Source organism: Borostomias antarcticus (genome assembly GCF_949987555.1).
Source record: "Borostomias antarcticus genome assembly, chromosome: 14".
NCBI lineage: Eukaryota > Metazoa > Chordata > Actinopteri > Stomiiformes > Stomiidae > Borostomias > Borostomias antarcticus.
Window position 1 is genome coordinate 20,023,987 of NC_140247.1, and position 16,607 is coordinate 20,040,593.

General features: G+C 47.0%; 1 protein-coding gene across 1 annotated transcript in view; it reads left to right on the forward strand.

Annotated features, from left to right (window-relative positions):
- The first annotated feature begins 3,188 nt into the window (after positions 1–3,188).
- dele1 (DAP3 binding cell death enhancer 1) overlaps positions 3,189–16,607 on the forward strand; it is a 13,894-nt gene continuing 475 nt past the window's right edge. Inside the window, exons 1-12 of the mRNA XM_084448762.1 lie at positions 3,189–3,325; positions 4,444–4,564; positions 6,475–6,577; positions 7,400–7,556; positions 9,411–9,611; positions 10,170–10,252; positions 10,498–10,591; positions 11,275–11,417; positions 12,847–13,005; positions 13,206–13,298; positions 14,137–14,293; positions 15,606–16,607. The exon at positions 15,606–16,607 is cut by the window's right edge and continues 475 nt beyond it. Of these exons, the coding sequence (XP_084304888.1) occupies positions 3,295–3,325; positions 4,444–4,564; positions 6,475–6,577; positions 7,400–7,556; positions 9,411–9,611; positions 10,170–10,252; positions 10,498–10,591; positions 11,275–11,417; positions 12,847–13,005; positions 13,206–13,298; positions 14,137–14,293; positions 15,606–15,844 (1,581 nt within the window). The 5' untranslated portion in view covers positions 3,189–3,294 and the 3' untranslated portion in view covers positions 15,845–16,607. The remainder of the gene's footprint in view (positions 3,326–4,443; positions 4,565–6,474; positions 6,578–7,399; positions 7,557–9,410; positions 9,612–10,169; positions 10,253–10,497; positions 10,592–11,274; positions 11,418–12,846; positions 13,006–13,205; positions 13,299–14,136; positions 14,294–15,605) is intronic.

The window sequence follows — 16,607 nt, forward strand, 5'->3', positions numbered from 1 at the left end:
TAGATCAGAGCACTACACATCTGTAGGTGGGGGGGGGGGGGGGTTGGGGGGAGTATGTGAAAAACAGGGACTTCACAAGACAGCTCAAATTAGACAAGACAGCTTAAATACGGCTGGGTCTTCATATGTTTACTGGAGCAACGTACTGTAGTGTGGTCTCACCTAGGAGGTTCTTCTATCAGGTGATCGAACAGAGAGGGGTTGCTCTGCTTCCTGTTCACTGACTGAAAAAGCAATCACAGTGGGATTTAGTGACATCATCAGTTTGATAAAAGAGATGAGTATAAGCAAAGGCAAGGAGAATGATTATATCAGTGTACAATGAGCTATGATGGGGAGGAATAACACTATTAATTTGATTTCCAGGCATGGCATATACATGGCATGCTTACTTGAATGGTAATAATGCCTTCAGGTAATAACACTAACTATGCTTGATTAATTTGATGTATAATGTGGCAAATGCTATAGTAGCATCAGCCCACTATAGCTAAATAATGCCAGACAAGATTACAGACTGTAATCAATGTATGAACAATGTCACATTGATCATGCTCAACATTATGTTAAAATTGAAATACATCTGAGACCTCCGAACGTAACGTTAGCATTAACTAACGTTAACCCTAAGCCGTTAGCATTAGCTACAGTTAGCATAGCTACCTAGCCTATCAATATAGTTGATGTTAATATAAAGAAATGTAACATTAGATAATGTTAGCTAAGTTATTCAACATTGACCCACTTACCCTCAAGATCTTTTCCAACGATGTCCTAAAGTAACCACATGTCATGATCATTTGCATCATAGACATACGTTCATATCTATGATTAGCATGATCATAGCAGCTTCATTGCTAGAAGCATAGCAAATGTTAGCCGACGTCATTACATGACTTCCTATCCAATCAGAGGCAGAGTAGGGCGGGTCTTCCTATGGTGATGTGCTTTCCCGAGTTCGCAGGACTCTTGAACGCGCGACCAGCGTCCCCGAGGCTCGTGCACAGCACATGTTTCAAATGGCTCGATACAGGTATTGGTGGCTTCAAAAACAAACAAAACCCCATTGAATTAAAAGTTTATATTGATTAGATTGGTCTCTGATGCTGAATGATACCGAGAAAAATTTTGTTTTCCTTTTCTAGCCCTATCTATCATAATCCACAAACCATGGGAAATAAGGGTCTTGGGCCGCATGCCGTCACGTGACTTGCAATACCGAGCTTGGCCTGAAAGCCCATGGTGGCTTCAATGCGCCAAGCTGATCCTGGGGGCTTGCTCTAACCGCACTTACCGAAAGTCCGCAATTTCACGGACTTAGGAGCAGAAAATACCCACAGCCCACCGCGTCTCATGTGACACAGTGCTTGAGTGCATCCGAGTCATGATCCGAGTGCATCACACATAAATGATGACATTTGCAGATAACACAACATTTATCTTGAAATCCACATGCTGCAAACATATCCCACCCAACCTAATTTTTTAATTATTATTAAATTAAAACAGACGTCAATCGGTCAATTTGCAGAGCTGAAGGGAGCGTCAGAGCAGCCTCTGCGTCAGAGGAACGCGGCAGCCAATGAAAACGAAGTGGGAGGGGCATTGAGCGAAACGGAGTGCTGTCCCATTTAATTCACGGCCCTGCACCCTCTGGCCCTTCCAGCTGAGGTCAATTAAGTGATCAGGCCTCAGGCCACAAGTGCGAGGGGCTGCAAGTGCGGTTTGCGCACTCAGATTGGGATTCAGCTATCCAGTTAGGTCTATAGAGTGCCTAAGCGGATACAGGAAGAAAACCACCGATTGAATTGTGGCATGACTATCACATTATGCTATTTGTCAATTTAAAGCATACATTTGACTAATCTCTGTTAACTCGCAAGTTAGCTTCTCTAACATCAACACTCACCAAAACCTTGTCAAGACGATCTCATGCCAGCTCTTACAGAACTCACTAACTCTGCTTTCGCATTCCTGCAGCTCTCAACATGGCCAGACTAATAGTGATTTTCAACTCTTTAAATAATTTTACATTTGTTCTGGAATAACTGCTTTACAGTATTACGACAAACTGTGACTTTCTTGACCTACAAAATAACGTTTTAAATTGACAAACATCATATGTGATGGTGATGGCACAAGAATGCATTTGTTTATCGTCATTTACTACCGTACATACCACAGTATTTTTTCCGAATCAAGGTCCCATGGGACGGCATGTAGGCTACACTGTACGATAAAACCCACGATTCTGAGGTCGTAAGGTGGTCGTGGGTTGTCGCAGACAATCGTAGCTCATCGTATGCAAAATCGGGACTCGCAACCACATCCTGCGGGAGACAAACCGCTGTATCTCTCAGCCAAACCAGAAGAGGAACAGGAAATTTCTCAAAATCAGTCATCGATAAAACTGTATAAAAATATATTAGTGTAGCTTTGTTGTAAGATACGAGGATATTTAAGAAAACCTTTATATTGCATTACATTACAGTCATTTAGGTGACACTTTTATCCAAAGCGACTAACAATAATTGCATTTAACGTAGGCCTATAAGCCAATGTACTACTACTTGCCAGAACTCACAAGTGCATCTCCTTTTTAAAACAAGTGACAAAGAGCATAATCTAGTGCTGAAGGCAAAGTGCAAGAATAGTGATCTCAAATACAATAGGTGCTTAAGAGGGAGGATCGTTGTAGTACTTCTTGAAGAGGTGAGTTTTGAGCCTGCGATGAAAGATGGGCAGCGACTCTGCTGTCCTGACGTCAGTGAGCAGTTTGTTCCACCACTGCGGGGCCAGGACAGAGAAGAGCCGTGACCGTGACGTGACGATCGACTGCAGGGGCCTCGGAGTGACGCGGCAACCAGTTGCCTCGAGGTAGCAGAGCGTATTGGTCGGGAGGTGGTATAGGATTCGACCATGGCCTGGAAGTAGGAGGGGGCTGTTCCTTTCACTGCCAGTGCAGCGCATTGTGTAATCAACTTGACAGTCCAAAATGGCGGGGCATATTCGTTCCATAACAGAATCGATGGAGTGTCCCATCTTGGCATTCCATACTCCTTGATCCAGTTGGTTGCCACATCCGTGGGTTACTGCCCGCCTCTTCCCAATGTCTCGTGACTGCCTTTATTTTTGCCCAACTTGTGTGCTACCCCTGAGTGGCATGCATGGTTACTGCACATGCAAAAGTCGACACGGAGCCGGCTACACAGTACACTAAATCTATGAAAATGTTTATTTTGGACAAACGGGGAAATCATTCGCATTGAAAGATCAACAACAGCGACAGGAAACATGTGGAGAGTACACGGGTTCGTTGGGAGAAGTGAGTGAATGTCATTGACTTATCGGCCAGCTATCTAGCTAGCTAACCCACATGCTACACAAGATGAAACATACAGGACGTTACAGCTAGCCAAGTAAAGCATGTCATTTATATTATAGATAGCTTTACAGTAAAGCTATCTATAACATCCAAACTCAAAATCAACGTTTCAGTAGAATTTGTGCAGGCAAACGTCCCTACTGTAACGTGAGTGTGTGTCCACCGGCAAGCTGTATGTAGCTAGACAAGACAAGCTTAGAGCTGGCTAGGGTACCAATGTTTTACACCTACAGACTGCAGATTAACTAGACATGTTAAGATATCTAGCTAATGTTTGCAAGTTTCGCAAAAAAAGAAAACAACCGTTGTCCTCATCACAACAGCCTTTTACAACCTGGGCTCTAGGCAAGTTATACTCTTTTCAACTGCAAAAAAAGCCTAGAACTCATGGTGATATAGTGCTAAAAGCGCTTGGAACACAGCTCTCGTCTCAAGAGCTCATTATCTGTTGTAAACAACGAGAAAACAGCGTCAGCTAAAAAATACAGCTTGTCGGTGGACACACACCCTTAGGTACTAGCTAGATGCCTCATTATCTAAATTAAATAAGACCCATTTCAGCAACTGTATTCCTTCAGACAGATCCTTCAGATAGAATACGTCACCCATGTAAAGAAATGGGCCGATGTGCTCAACCAGACATCATGTGCAACTGACAGGTCTCACAGAACAGAGTACTGTACTGGAACAGTCAGTTCTGCAGAATGACGTCCAGCTGTCCACACCCCCCCCCCCCCTCTCTCTCTATCCTTCTCTCTCTCCCCCCTCTCCCCCTCCCCCCTCTCCCTCTCCCCCCTCTCCCTCTCCCCCCTCTCCCTCCCTCCTCTCCCTCTCCCCCCTCTCCCTCCCCCCTCTCCCTCTCCCCCCTCTCCCTCCCCCCTCTCCCTCCCCCCTCTCCCTCCCTCCCCCCTCTCCCTCCCTCCTTCTCTCTCCCCTCTCCTCTCTCTCCCCCCTCTCCTTCTCTCTCTCCTCCTTCTCTCTCTCTCCCCTCCCTCTCTCTCCCTTTCTCTCTCTTTCCCTTCCTCTCTCCTTCCCTCCCTCTCTCTCTCTCTCGCCAGTCCTGAGCCGCTGCTGCCATGGCCAGCCCCCCCTTCGGCTGGCTCAGAGCCACCACGTGGAGGATGAGGTCATCAGCAACACCAACGTCCTGTCCTCCTCCAAACACGCCCCCAACAGAAGGTACCACACCCCTCCCTCCTCACCTCTTCATTGGTCTAGCTCTGTCTACCCGAGGTGCCTATTGGTCATTGTCGACAAACAGACGAGGAAAGTAAGTGTGCAAGAGGCTCAGCCTTGGAATGTTACAGAAACTCCAGAACATTTTCGTCATAGCTCCTCCCCTCAGACGGTGTGCCAGCTTTGAGCCGGCTACATCATCTCCTGCTCTCTGCCCTGTGGGGTTTTTATGGAGATTGCCAGCATTTTGAGAAACAGGGAGAAACCCAGTCGGAGAAATTTGAGAGTTAATTATGGAGACCACCTGCTACTCTGGCCACAGTAGGAAAAAAATTAGTACAAGTACACTCACGGCAGAACGCTGCTGTTTGCCGTCACTCGAATCGGCTTGATCTGTCCTGCTAGAAATGGAAAGTGTTCGTTACTAGTGCTGGGTATCGATTCGAATTTAAAGAATCGATTTGACTCAGATTCACAAGGTTCAGAATCGATTATCACGATTCGATTCAATATCGATTCGGTTAGTGTTAGTAAAACCTTTTTCTTTTTTCTTTTTTTTAACACACTGCCAAGTTATGCAACACATCAATACTAGGGCTGGGTATCGATACTGATTTCCAAAAATGAATGAATGAATGAATCATTGAATGAATTAATGAACTATTCATTCCTTCATTTATTCATTCATTCATTAAATAAAAGATCGATTTTGGGATTCATGAATCGATTCTGAATCATTTGATTCAGAATTGATTAATCTATTTTTTTTAACCCAGCCCTAGGTTTGCTCTCAGCAATGTCCCGAACTTCTTACCTCTGCTTGTTTTTGTTGTGCAACATACATGCTGACTGTTGTCAAAATGAAATGCCAACAAACTGGTTAGGCCAGCCAGCTAGTGTTCCCAAATAAATGTTATCCTCAGCCAGGCTGTTATGTTAAGGTTAAAACAGCAGTCAGATGAACAAACAAGTTAGGTTTTTGTGAACATGTTTTTTCACCAGCTGTGCTAGCTAGGCCTACTTTGCGTAGCTAGCTAGAGATATTTCCCCCCAAATCATTTTACGTTAGTTTATGATAAAGCAGATCCACAGAGAATGCAGCGTCAGCGTGTTTTCAGGCTCAGAATGTGTTTGTAAACATGGAAAGGGGCGTCCTAGAATGACAACACAAAACGTTCGCAGTGGATCAGATGAGTTCGAGAAGATGCCTCTGCTCTCTAGAAAACACACCCTCCTTATGAGCTACACAAGGATGGAAAGCTAGCTAGCTATTTAGCTAACATGGGGCACAATATCAATTCATGTAAAACTGTGAAGAAGCTTTATCATATGTTTATATGAATATACAAGGGCTCGTAACCAATCATATTGAGAGGTCGGAACTACCCGTTGTATAACATTGATTGAGAGTCACATATGAGACCAAGATGACATGCTAAATAGTAATTAAAGAAAAACTAAATTGCAATAGTAAAAAGCAATTTTATTATTTTGGGCTGGTAAAATCTGCCGGTAAATATCGACCAGCCACCTTGGCAGGTAAGCCAAAAAAGAAATTTGAGACAAATCTCAAAATCACAGAGCACAAAGTTAAAATTCTACCACTAAGGCTGAATAGATCAGACTGAGCTTCAACCCCAGGCTCTCCAGGCCTTTATCAGTGCACTAGAGGAGGTGGGAGAAGAGGTTCAGACTTCTGTTTAGTTTGTATCGTGTTGTGGTCTCTCTCTCTCCCTCTCCATCCCTCCCTCCCTCTCTCTCTCTCTCTCTCTCTCCCTCTCTCCCTCTCCCTCCCTCCCTCCCTGTCTCTCTCTCTCTATCTCTCTCTATCTCCCACTCTCTCTCTCTCTCTCCCTCTCTCTCTCTCCCTCTCTCTCTCCCCCCCCCCCTCTCTCTATCTCTCTCTCTCTCAGCTCTCAGCAGGGGGAGGATGGAGAGAAGAGGAGGAGGAGGAGAACCTCTCAGTTCTGCTACGCTGGGCTCCCTCACTACACTGCCCTGGACGCAGTGGGCTGGGTAAACACACACACACACACACACACACACACACATACACACGCACATACACACTCACATACACATGCACACACACGCACTCACATACACATGCACACACACACACACACACATACACATGCTGTATGGGCTTTCAAGGTCCCTAACGTTCTTTAGCCGTGACCAAGTCGGGGTAGCAAACCTTCCAGATGCACCTTCCTAGCAATAATCCAATCGAGTTCATATATAAAATCCAAGGTTGTTTATTGTAATCCCAACATGGAGTTCCAAACAGGTAGGTTTCACAATTCCAAAATATACACGAAAACTGGATTAACTTGTGTGTGGTGGTGGTGGTGGTGTGGTGGTTGAAAAATGTATGATCACTCCGTCTATTGTCCAACACTTCCTGCCTTCCTGGTAGACACCCATTTAAACATAGATAATTAGTATCAATTAGTGAACCATGCTGGGTGCAGTATCGTTACCATAATATAGGCTAGGGGGGAGTAATCATTCCAAACGACCTAAACTAAGAATTACCATTTCATGAGAATATAAATCAAACCAAAACATATGAAACACATGATTGTCCAAACAAAAAACATTTGACATAATATATTCTACATATGGTTCCAACACACACACACACACACGCACACACACAGACGCACACACACAGACAGTGGGCTGTCTCACACTCACTCACGCTACACCAGCCATTCCCAAGACATCACACTTATCTGTAATCAACCACGCAATCAACATGTTACAGCATGTGATGATGATGATGATGATGAGGATGAGGATGATGATGATGATGAAGGTGGCCCGTGTGTCCAGGGAGCAGCGGCGGTGCTGGTCCTGCAGATCTGTAAGAGGATCCACTCTCAGTTCTCCTCCCCGGGCGGCGAGCACGGGCCGGGCGCCACACCGGGTCATCAGCCACCGCCGGCCGCCGCCCTCCAGAGGTGTGGCTACCGAGTCCTGCTGGAGATCCGTGAGTACCGCCACGCCCCGGAACATACTACACACACCCCGTCACCAACCAGCTCAACTAATACACACTGATACTACACACACCGCCCCGGAACCTACTACACACACCCCGTCACCAACCAGCTCAACTAATACACACTGATACTACACACACCGCCCCGTAACCTACTACACACACCCCGTCACCAACCAGCTCAACTAATACACACTGATACTACACACACCGCCCCGGAACCTACTACACACACCCCATCACCAACCAGCTCAACTAATACACACTGATACTACACACACCGCCCCGGAACCTACTACACACACCCCGTCACCAACCAGCTCAACTAATACACACTGATAATAACTAATACTAATGACACCCACGCTTTAAAGCAGTAGTATTAATATTAATATTACTAGTATTGCTAAGGAGTAGTATTAATATTAGTATTACAAGTATTACTAAGGAGTAGTATTAGTATTACTAGTATTACTAAAGAGTAGTATTAATATTAGTTTGGTTTATAGTATTAGCTTTCTTTTATTTTCAACTAATACACACTAATACTAATGACACCCACGCTTTAAAGGAGTAGTATTAATATTAGTATTACTAGTATTACTAAGGAGTAGAATTAATATCAGTATTAATATTAGTATTACTATTTTGGACATTAAGCCCTATTTGTGGTCTGTCTACCATGAACCTGAAACATAGAGACCATAATTTCACTGATCGTGAAATTGACGATACTTTATTGATCACCCCAGACAGATAGATAGATAGATAGATACTTTATTGATCCCCCCAGACAGATATATAGATAGATAGATAGATAGATAGATAGATAGATAGATAGATAGGTTGATAGATAGATACTTTATTGATCCCCCAGGGGGACATTTGGCATTTCAGCAGTTGAAATGACAGCAAGGCTGGAAAGAAAAGGACACTAGATGCAGAGTAAAGAAAAAGACACCAGATAAGGGGCCAGTAGCATAAAAAGAGGAATACCAGGGATGATATACATCCATATGTACAGTAACCGTGCAGTATAAAATATTAAAGCATTATGGAACGAGAAGCCGTGGGATATCACGGATATCGGCACGGCTAGCGAGAGTGGTTAGGCACGACACGCAGCGGAGTACCGTTACACCCCACTAGCCGTGGCGATATCCGTGACATCCCACTGCTTCTCGTTCCATAATGCTTTTATACAACGGTTGCCACATTTATCCGTCAATATTTCAAAAAGAAAGACAATACGAACTTTAAAATGTATTTTTAATGGAACTCTTTGTTAATAATTTGCGAATACTACTGCTGAAAAAGGGAACGTTGCCAGGCAACGACAATGCTACAGCAGATCTTTGTAAACATTGATCTGGACGCTGCCACGGCTACTAATACGAGGTGGATTGATATTAAAAGATGTGCGAACATTCCATTTTAGCGTGGGGATATCGTGGTCATCGCCACGGCTGGAATGCAAACTGACCAATAGAGACAATGGACCGGATCTATACCGTTGTATAAAATTAGATATGTATGTACCTACATACATTCAGTCTGTATAAATATAACTATACAAGTATATAAATCTAGGAGTACACACATACGTCCAGGCTGTCAAGATATATCTAGTAATACACATGTAAACAAACATACGTGCACCTACGTTTACCACTCCAAAGCTCAAATAAACCTCTTTTGTTGTAGACATCAGTTAAATAAATAGGGTTTGATGAAACCTTGCTCTAGACCAACACCAAACAACCCCGTATTCTAAGGGCTCCTGTGTTGTGTGAAAAGGGCATAGAGAGAGTGGATGATCCATCCTTTGCTGTGTGTGTCCAGTGTCTAGAAGTGATGTCCTGCCCAGTGGGAGGAGAGTGAGTTGCCTGTGGGGGGTGCCAGAGATCCAGGCCCAGGGCAGCAGTGAGGACAGCGGCAGCGATGGCCACAGCAGCTCCTCCCAGGACCAGCATGATCTGACAGCTGACCGTTCCTCCTCTCACCAGCAGGGGGCAGGGCTGGGTCAGGAACCTTCAGTACCAGGTTCATCTCATTTATCAAGTTCTGCCTGCAGTTCGCTATAGAGCCAGCCAGGTCACACAGACTGATGCATTACTGACCTGGGGATTATTTACTAACATCACGCAGGGACGGGATTATTCCGGATTAATTCCGATTTTCCGACCTGAAATTGTGACCCACGTGAATCATGCAGATCTGTAAAAAATACACATACAATAGGTGCTAATAGGAAGGGTCAGAGTTGTACTTCAGTTGAGTTTTGAGCCTGCGGCGAAAGATGGGCAGTGAGATGGGCTGTCCTGACATCAGTGGGCAGTTCGTTCCACCACAGAGAAGAGCAGGTTGGGTCGATCGACCGCGGGGGCCTCGGAGTGACGGGGCAACCAGTCACCCCGTGGCTGCAGAGCGTAGTGGTCGGGCGGGGGTGAAGGGCTTGACCATGGCTTGGAGGTAGGAGGGGGCAGTTCCTTTCACTGCCCTGTAGGCCAGCAGTATTAAACTGGATGGGAGCTGCTACAGGGAGCAGCTCCTGAAGCAGTAATGGAGGATTAGTATTTAATCCGTTTGCGTCTTCCCCAGAGGAATCCTCCTCACTCTTCAAGGCCTCTCTTCCTGAACACCAACTGGGAGCCAGAGGACAGCCTGAGCAGGAGAATGACCAGGTAGGCGTCCAACTGACTGACCGGTCTGTTTGGTCAAGGCTATGATGCTGATATTTGGACAAAATGTTATTATTTGGACAATAATACTCATCTTGATCGATGTCGCGGTTTGTTATGCGTTTTCCTCCGTCGTGTACAGTACATGAAGAATCAGTAACTTAACGTTAACTGTGTTTCCTTGTTTTCTCCTTGTCGGTGTCGTTTGGACGCCATTTCCTGTCGTTTGGACACCATTTCCTGTCCAGGACGTCCTGTCGGCAGAGGACAGGCTGGCGCAGGCGGCGCTGAACCTCAGACAGGTGGCTGACTCCAGCGTGCCCGTCGCCCTCAACATCATTGGTAATGACCTCACTGCTGTGAGGGAGGGAGGGAGAGGATGAGGGAGAGAGAGAGAGCTCCTGACTTAAAAGACACTATCAAGTCAAAACACGTAACCTTCATAGACGATGAACACAATGGAAATGGTCTCGGACTTTGTGTGTGAATTCCTCAACAACGTGATGCATGTTAAAGTGTGTAATCATTTTAACATCTGTTAAATAAGTTAGTTAGTTGGTTAGTTAGTTAATTAGTTAGTTAGTTAGTTAGTTAGTTAGTTGGTTAGTTGGTTAGTTGGTTAGTTAGCTAGTTAGTTGGTTAGTTAGCTGGTTAGTTAGTTAGTTAGTTCGCTAGCTAGCTAGCTATTTAGTTAGTTCATTCGTTCGTTCATTCGTGACACTGTTACTGTAATGGCAACTTGCATTTCCTGTACAAAAATGCCAGTGTGATGCCTTCCTGTAGAGCTCTTCCTGTGTGTGACGTGGTTCTGGTGTGTGTGACGTGGTGCCGGTGTGTGTGACGTGGTGTTGGTGTGTGTGACGTGGTGCTGGTGTGTGATGTGGTTCTGGTGTGTGTGACGTGGTTCTGGTGTGTGTGACGTGGTTCTGGTGTGTGTGACGTGGTTCTGGTGTGTGTGACGTGGTTCTGGTGTGTGTGACGTGGTGCTGGTGTGTGTGACGTGGTTCTGGTGTGTGTGGCTGCAGGTCTGGAAAGCGCTCGGAGCGGCGCCATGGAGGCGGCCTTCACCTGCTTCCTGGCCGCTGCTCGCCATGGTTACAGCAAGGCCCAGTTCAACACCGGCGTCTGCTACGAGAAGGGAAGAGGAGTCAATAGGGACAGGGACCAGGTGAGAACACACACACACACACGACAGGGACCAGGTGAGAACACACACACACACACACAAGACAGGGACCAGGTGAGAACACACACACACACACACCCACGCGACAGGGACCAGGTGAGAACACACACACACACCCACACGACAGGGACCAGGTGAGAACACACACACACACGACAGGGACCAGGTGAGAACACACACACACACACACGACAGGGACCAGGTGAGAATACACACACACACGATAGGAACAGGGACCAGGTGAGAACACACACACACACACACACACACGACAGGGACCAGGTGAGAACACACACACACGACAGGGACCAGGTGAGAACACACACACACGACAGGGACAGGGACCAGGTGAGAACACACACACACACGACAGGGACCAGGTGAGAACACACACACACACACACACGACAGGGACCAGGTGAGAACACACACACACGACAGGGACCAGGTGAGAACACACACACACGACAGGGACCAGGTGAGAATACACACACACACACGACAGGGACAGGGACCAGGTGAGAACACACACACACGACAGGGACCAGGTGAGAACACACACACACGACAGGGACCAGGTGAGAATACACACACACACACGACAGGGACAGGGACCAGGTGAGAACACACACACACACGACAGGGACCAGGTGAGAACACACACACACACACGACAGGGACAGGGACCAGGTGGGAACACACACACACACACGACAGGGACAGGGACCAGGTGAGAACACACACACACACGACAGGGACCAGGTGAGAACACACACACACACACGACAGGGACAGGGACCAGGTGAGAACACACACACACACGACAGGGACCAGGTGAGAACACACACACACACGACAGGGACCAGGTGAGAACACACACACACACACGACAGGGACCAGGTGAGAACACACACACACGACAGGGACAGGGACATGGTGAGAACACACACACAACAGGGACTGAGACAAGGTAAGAACACACACACACGGCAAGGACAGGGACAAGGTAGGAACACACACACAAACACACACGACTGGGACAGGGACAAGGTGAGAACACACACACACACGGCAGGGACCAGGTAAGAACACACACACGGTAAGGACAGGGACAAGGTAAGAACACACACACACCTACCTACATACGTATTAATGGTCTTTACTTCTTCACCTTTACTCTCTCTCCCCCTCTCTCTCTCTCTCTCTCCCTCCCTTTCTCTCCCTCCATCCCCCCCTCTCTCTCTCTCTTTCCCTCCCTCTCTCCCTCTCTGTCTCCCCCTCTTGCTCTCTCCCTCTCTCTCCCTCTCTCTCTCTCTCTCCCCCCTCTCTCTACCTCCCTCTCTCTCTCTCTCCCTCCCTCGTTCTCTCTCTCCCTCCCTGTCTCTCTCTCTCTCTCTCTCTCTCCCTCCAGGCCCTCCACTTCTACCGCCAGGCGGCGTCGGGGGGCCACAGCCAGGCTCAGTACCGCTACGCCCGGCTCCTCCTGGGCAGCAGGGGGCAGCAGAGCTCACAGGACCTGGACACAGCCATCAGCCTGCTGGAGCAGGCGTCCAGCGCCGGGCTCGCACAGGTGAGGTCACCGGACACACACACACACACACACACACACACACACACACACACAGTTTGTCTGTCGTTTGTCATCGTCCCTTACCCTCTTCTCTCCTCCTCCCCCCCTTCTTTACGTCTCTTTTCTCTCCTTCGCCCTCGTCTCTCCTTCCCATCCGCGTCTCTCTGTTTTTCCCTCCCTCCCTCCTCCTCACCTCCCAGGCCCAGCTGTTCCTGGGCACGCTCTTCTCCCAGGAACCGCTCAGAGACGGCCGCAAGTCCGTCCACTACCTGCAGATGGCGGCAGAGAGCGGGGTGCGTTCTAGAAGCAGATCCTGATTCCGCTTTTATTCGTCACATGCAACGTGTGCAGTGTATAACACAGTGAAATGCTGCTGCCGGCTTTGTGATGTGCTCATTACAGTCAGTTACAAGCATAAGTACAAGGATAAAGATGCTAGTTTGGATGAATTATGTACTAGCTACGTTATCTGCACTGTATATACAGTATATTGCGATACACTAGATATTCTGACACAGACTATGTATAGTAGATGTAGTGACACAGTATAAACTAGCTAGAGTCATTCAGGTGTCGGATGGGAAAGAAGCTCCCTGCCATGTGTGTGTGACCCCTGACCCCTGACCGTGGCAGAGAGAACCTCACCTCTACAACAACAGGCTCCGTTCCCACAGGGTTCCCGCAGGTCATGGCATTTCTGGAATATCAGGGAATTTTAAAATGTCTGTTCCAGACAGGGAAAGTCAGAGGATTTGATCATTTTTTGGGCCATGGAATATCAGGGAATTTTGTGTGTTGCATGTTTACATTTTAGTTGCCATTGATCAAAATGTCATTTTCCATGCATTAATGGTGCATAGAGTTGATGCGTGTTTAATACAGGGTTCCCACTCTTGGTTAACTTGAACTGTACTTCTAGGGAAGTTAACTGTACCCTTAGGAACGTTTCAAGCTGTTCACATAAACCCGCCAACATTCACATCCACTCCCGTTTCACACTTGTCACAAGATGGCTGCAGAAGTGTGTTCCCTGCTGTACCACACGCTAATATACCTCACACCGGCTCTGAGCAGACCTGAGATCAGTCCAGACGCTGATGCCACGTTCCCTGTGTGTTCGTATGTCTGCAGGACAGCCACGCCCTGCTGTTCCTGGGTCAGTGCTATGAGACTGGCTTCGGGGTGCAGCGGTGCCCGAGGACGGCCGTGAGGCTCTACAAGCAGGCAGCCCAGGCCGGGAACAGCCAGGCCAAGAGCCTGCTGAGCCTGCCCCCTAGTGGACCGGAGGGTAAGGCACACACTCAGAGACCCAGCGCCTTGACTCGCATAGCTAGGAGCTAGGATTAATAATATAATAACCCATAGATGAATTAATGAAGTAGTTTGGCGTTTACCATTATAAGCCCTGTTATAAGGTTATTTACAGTCATATACAACGGTCCATATCAACCTTTTGACAGACTAGTGCTCATTTCTCAGGTCATAGCTAAGCCGTCATGCCCATAGAGATCCATTGTGTCTGTTTCCATGTGCCTTTTCATGCCCAGAGATGCATTGTGTACAGAGCTGTGAATTGAGCAATGAGCACTAATATCGCAAGAGTGCACAGTCTGTCAAAATGTTTATACACTATGGAACATTGTATATTTAATCAATTGACCACGAGAGGCAGTGGGTTACAGGGGATTTTACCACAGCTACGGGGCGTTGTTCGGTGTAACCCACTGCCTCGAGTGGTCAATTGCTTTTCTACAACGGTTACTACATATATATTCACAAAAAACACTCAGTAGTAACATTCAATCATTTATTTACCGATCATTCTTATAATTTTAGTATTTACAAAATCTTCCGCGATAGGCTATAGTTCTGAGTTAAATGGTTGCCAGGCAACATAGGCTATCTCGCCTATTTGGGTTGTCCTTGCTTACATAAGGCATAATTCGGGTGGTTCACGTTTATTTGAATATTTCCAGCTATGGTGCAGTTATTAAAACAGTTCTCCAGAGCACTCGTTTTTGCTGGTAGGGGTGTGGAAGTGTTGGAGTCGGACTGATGAGTGCGTTTTTGTAATAGGATACGAAAAAGGCGAGGTTGCTGGGAGTGGTTGCTACGCAACACATAGCCTACCGCTTCATCTTATCAATGGCCTCGTCAATGAGATTGACGGCGCATTAATACTAATTGTTATGCAGTCGCAGCCGTGGGTTACAGAGTATTTTACTGCTAGCCAATCAGAATCAAGTATCCAAACTCTCCGTTGTAGAAATGATCATAAATAACCTATAACAGGCCTTATGATGCTAAATACCAAACTACTAATGCACTGATCACCACTTCACAGTTAATGAATGCTTATAAACTGGGGTCTCTAGACATGTAGTGACGTATCCGTATCTGAGGTCTCTGTTCTGTGTCATAATTTCTCTCTCTCCCCCCTCCCTCCCTTTCTCCTTCTCTCTCTCCCTCTCTCTCCCTCTCTCTCCCTCTCTCTCTCTCTCCATCTCTCTCTCTCCCTCTCTCTCTCTCTCCATCTCTCTCCCTCTCTCTCTCCCTCCCTCTCTCTCTCTCTCTCTCTCTATGTCTCTCTCTCCCCCCAGAAGACGCAGTCCTGCGCTCCATCCGCTCGGCGCCGTGTCTAACCTCCGCCGACGCCCGTCTGCGACGACTCCTCTCCGACCTCATCGGCCACGCCCCCCCGGCCGCCCCCCCCGCCCCACCCCCTCTGCCCCACTCCTGGAGCACGGGGAGCATCGGCGCACCCCCCTCCTCCATCCCCCTCCACCTGCACTCCCACACAGAGAGCGCCCCCTGCAGGTGGACCATAGGGGTGGGCTAACGGGCTGCAAACTAATGCATTCGCACTCATCGAAAGCTGCGTTCAGAAACGACAACAAACACTATGGTTCTAGGCTGTTGGAGATTTTTTTTTCTTTGCTGCCTATTTAGAACATTTAAAGTTCTAGAACTGGAGAGGTTCAGTGTTCTAGAACTCGAGATTCAACATGTCAGGTCTTGTCGTGAGACTCATGACAGAAGTAGACGCGCTAACGCCAGCGTCTGGTCGGGGTTGAGTCTGAACCCAGTGAGTGTCCAGGCCGGAGGGAGGTGGGTTAGTGTTGCAGGACGGTCGGATGTTTAAATACTTGGGTCGTTGGGTAAGCGTCTCTGCCCCTGAAGCTGAATTTTGTCATTTTTTATTCGTGTGTGTATTTGACTACTAGGTCAGTATCCTCAGTGCCGATCGGTTGAAGATGTGTTCAGTACAGCGTGGGTTTGTTAAGTGTGGTTGGTGTTTATACAGGCCTTTTATAGGCAGCCATTGAATAGCAATCTCGAGATTGCTATTCTTGCACTTTGCCTCCAGCACTAGATTATGCTCTTAGTCACTTGTTTTAGAAAGGAGATGCACTTGTGAACTCTGGCAAGTAGTAGTAGGCTACATTGGTTTTTCCTCCGTTAAATGCAATTATTGTTAGTCGCTTTGGATAAAAGCGTCTGATAAATGACTAATGTAGCCTAATGTTAAGTCAGGTTTTGTGCAGGACTTTATATCTGCTAGTTACTATCTGTCTACTCTGAATTCTACTCGCCACATAATC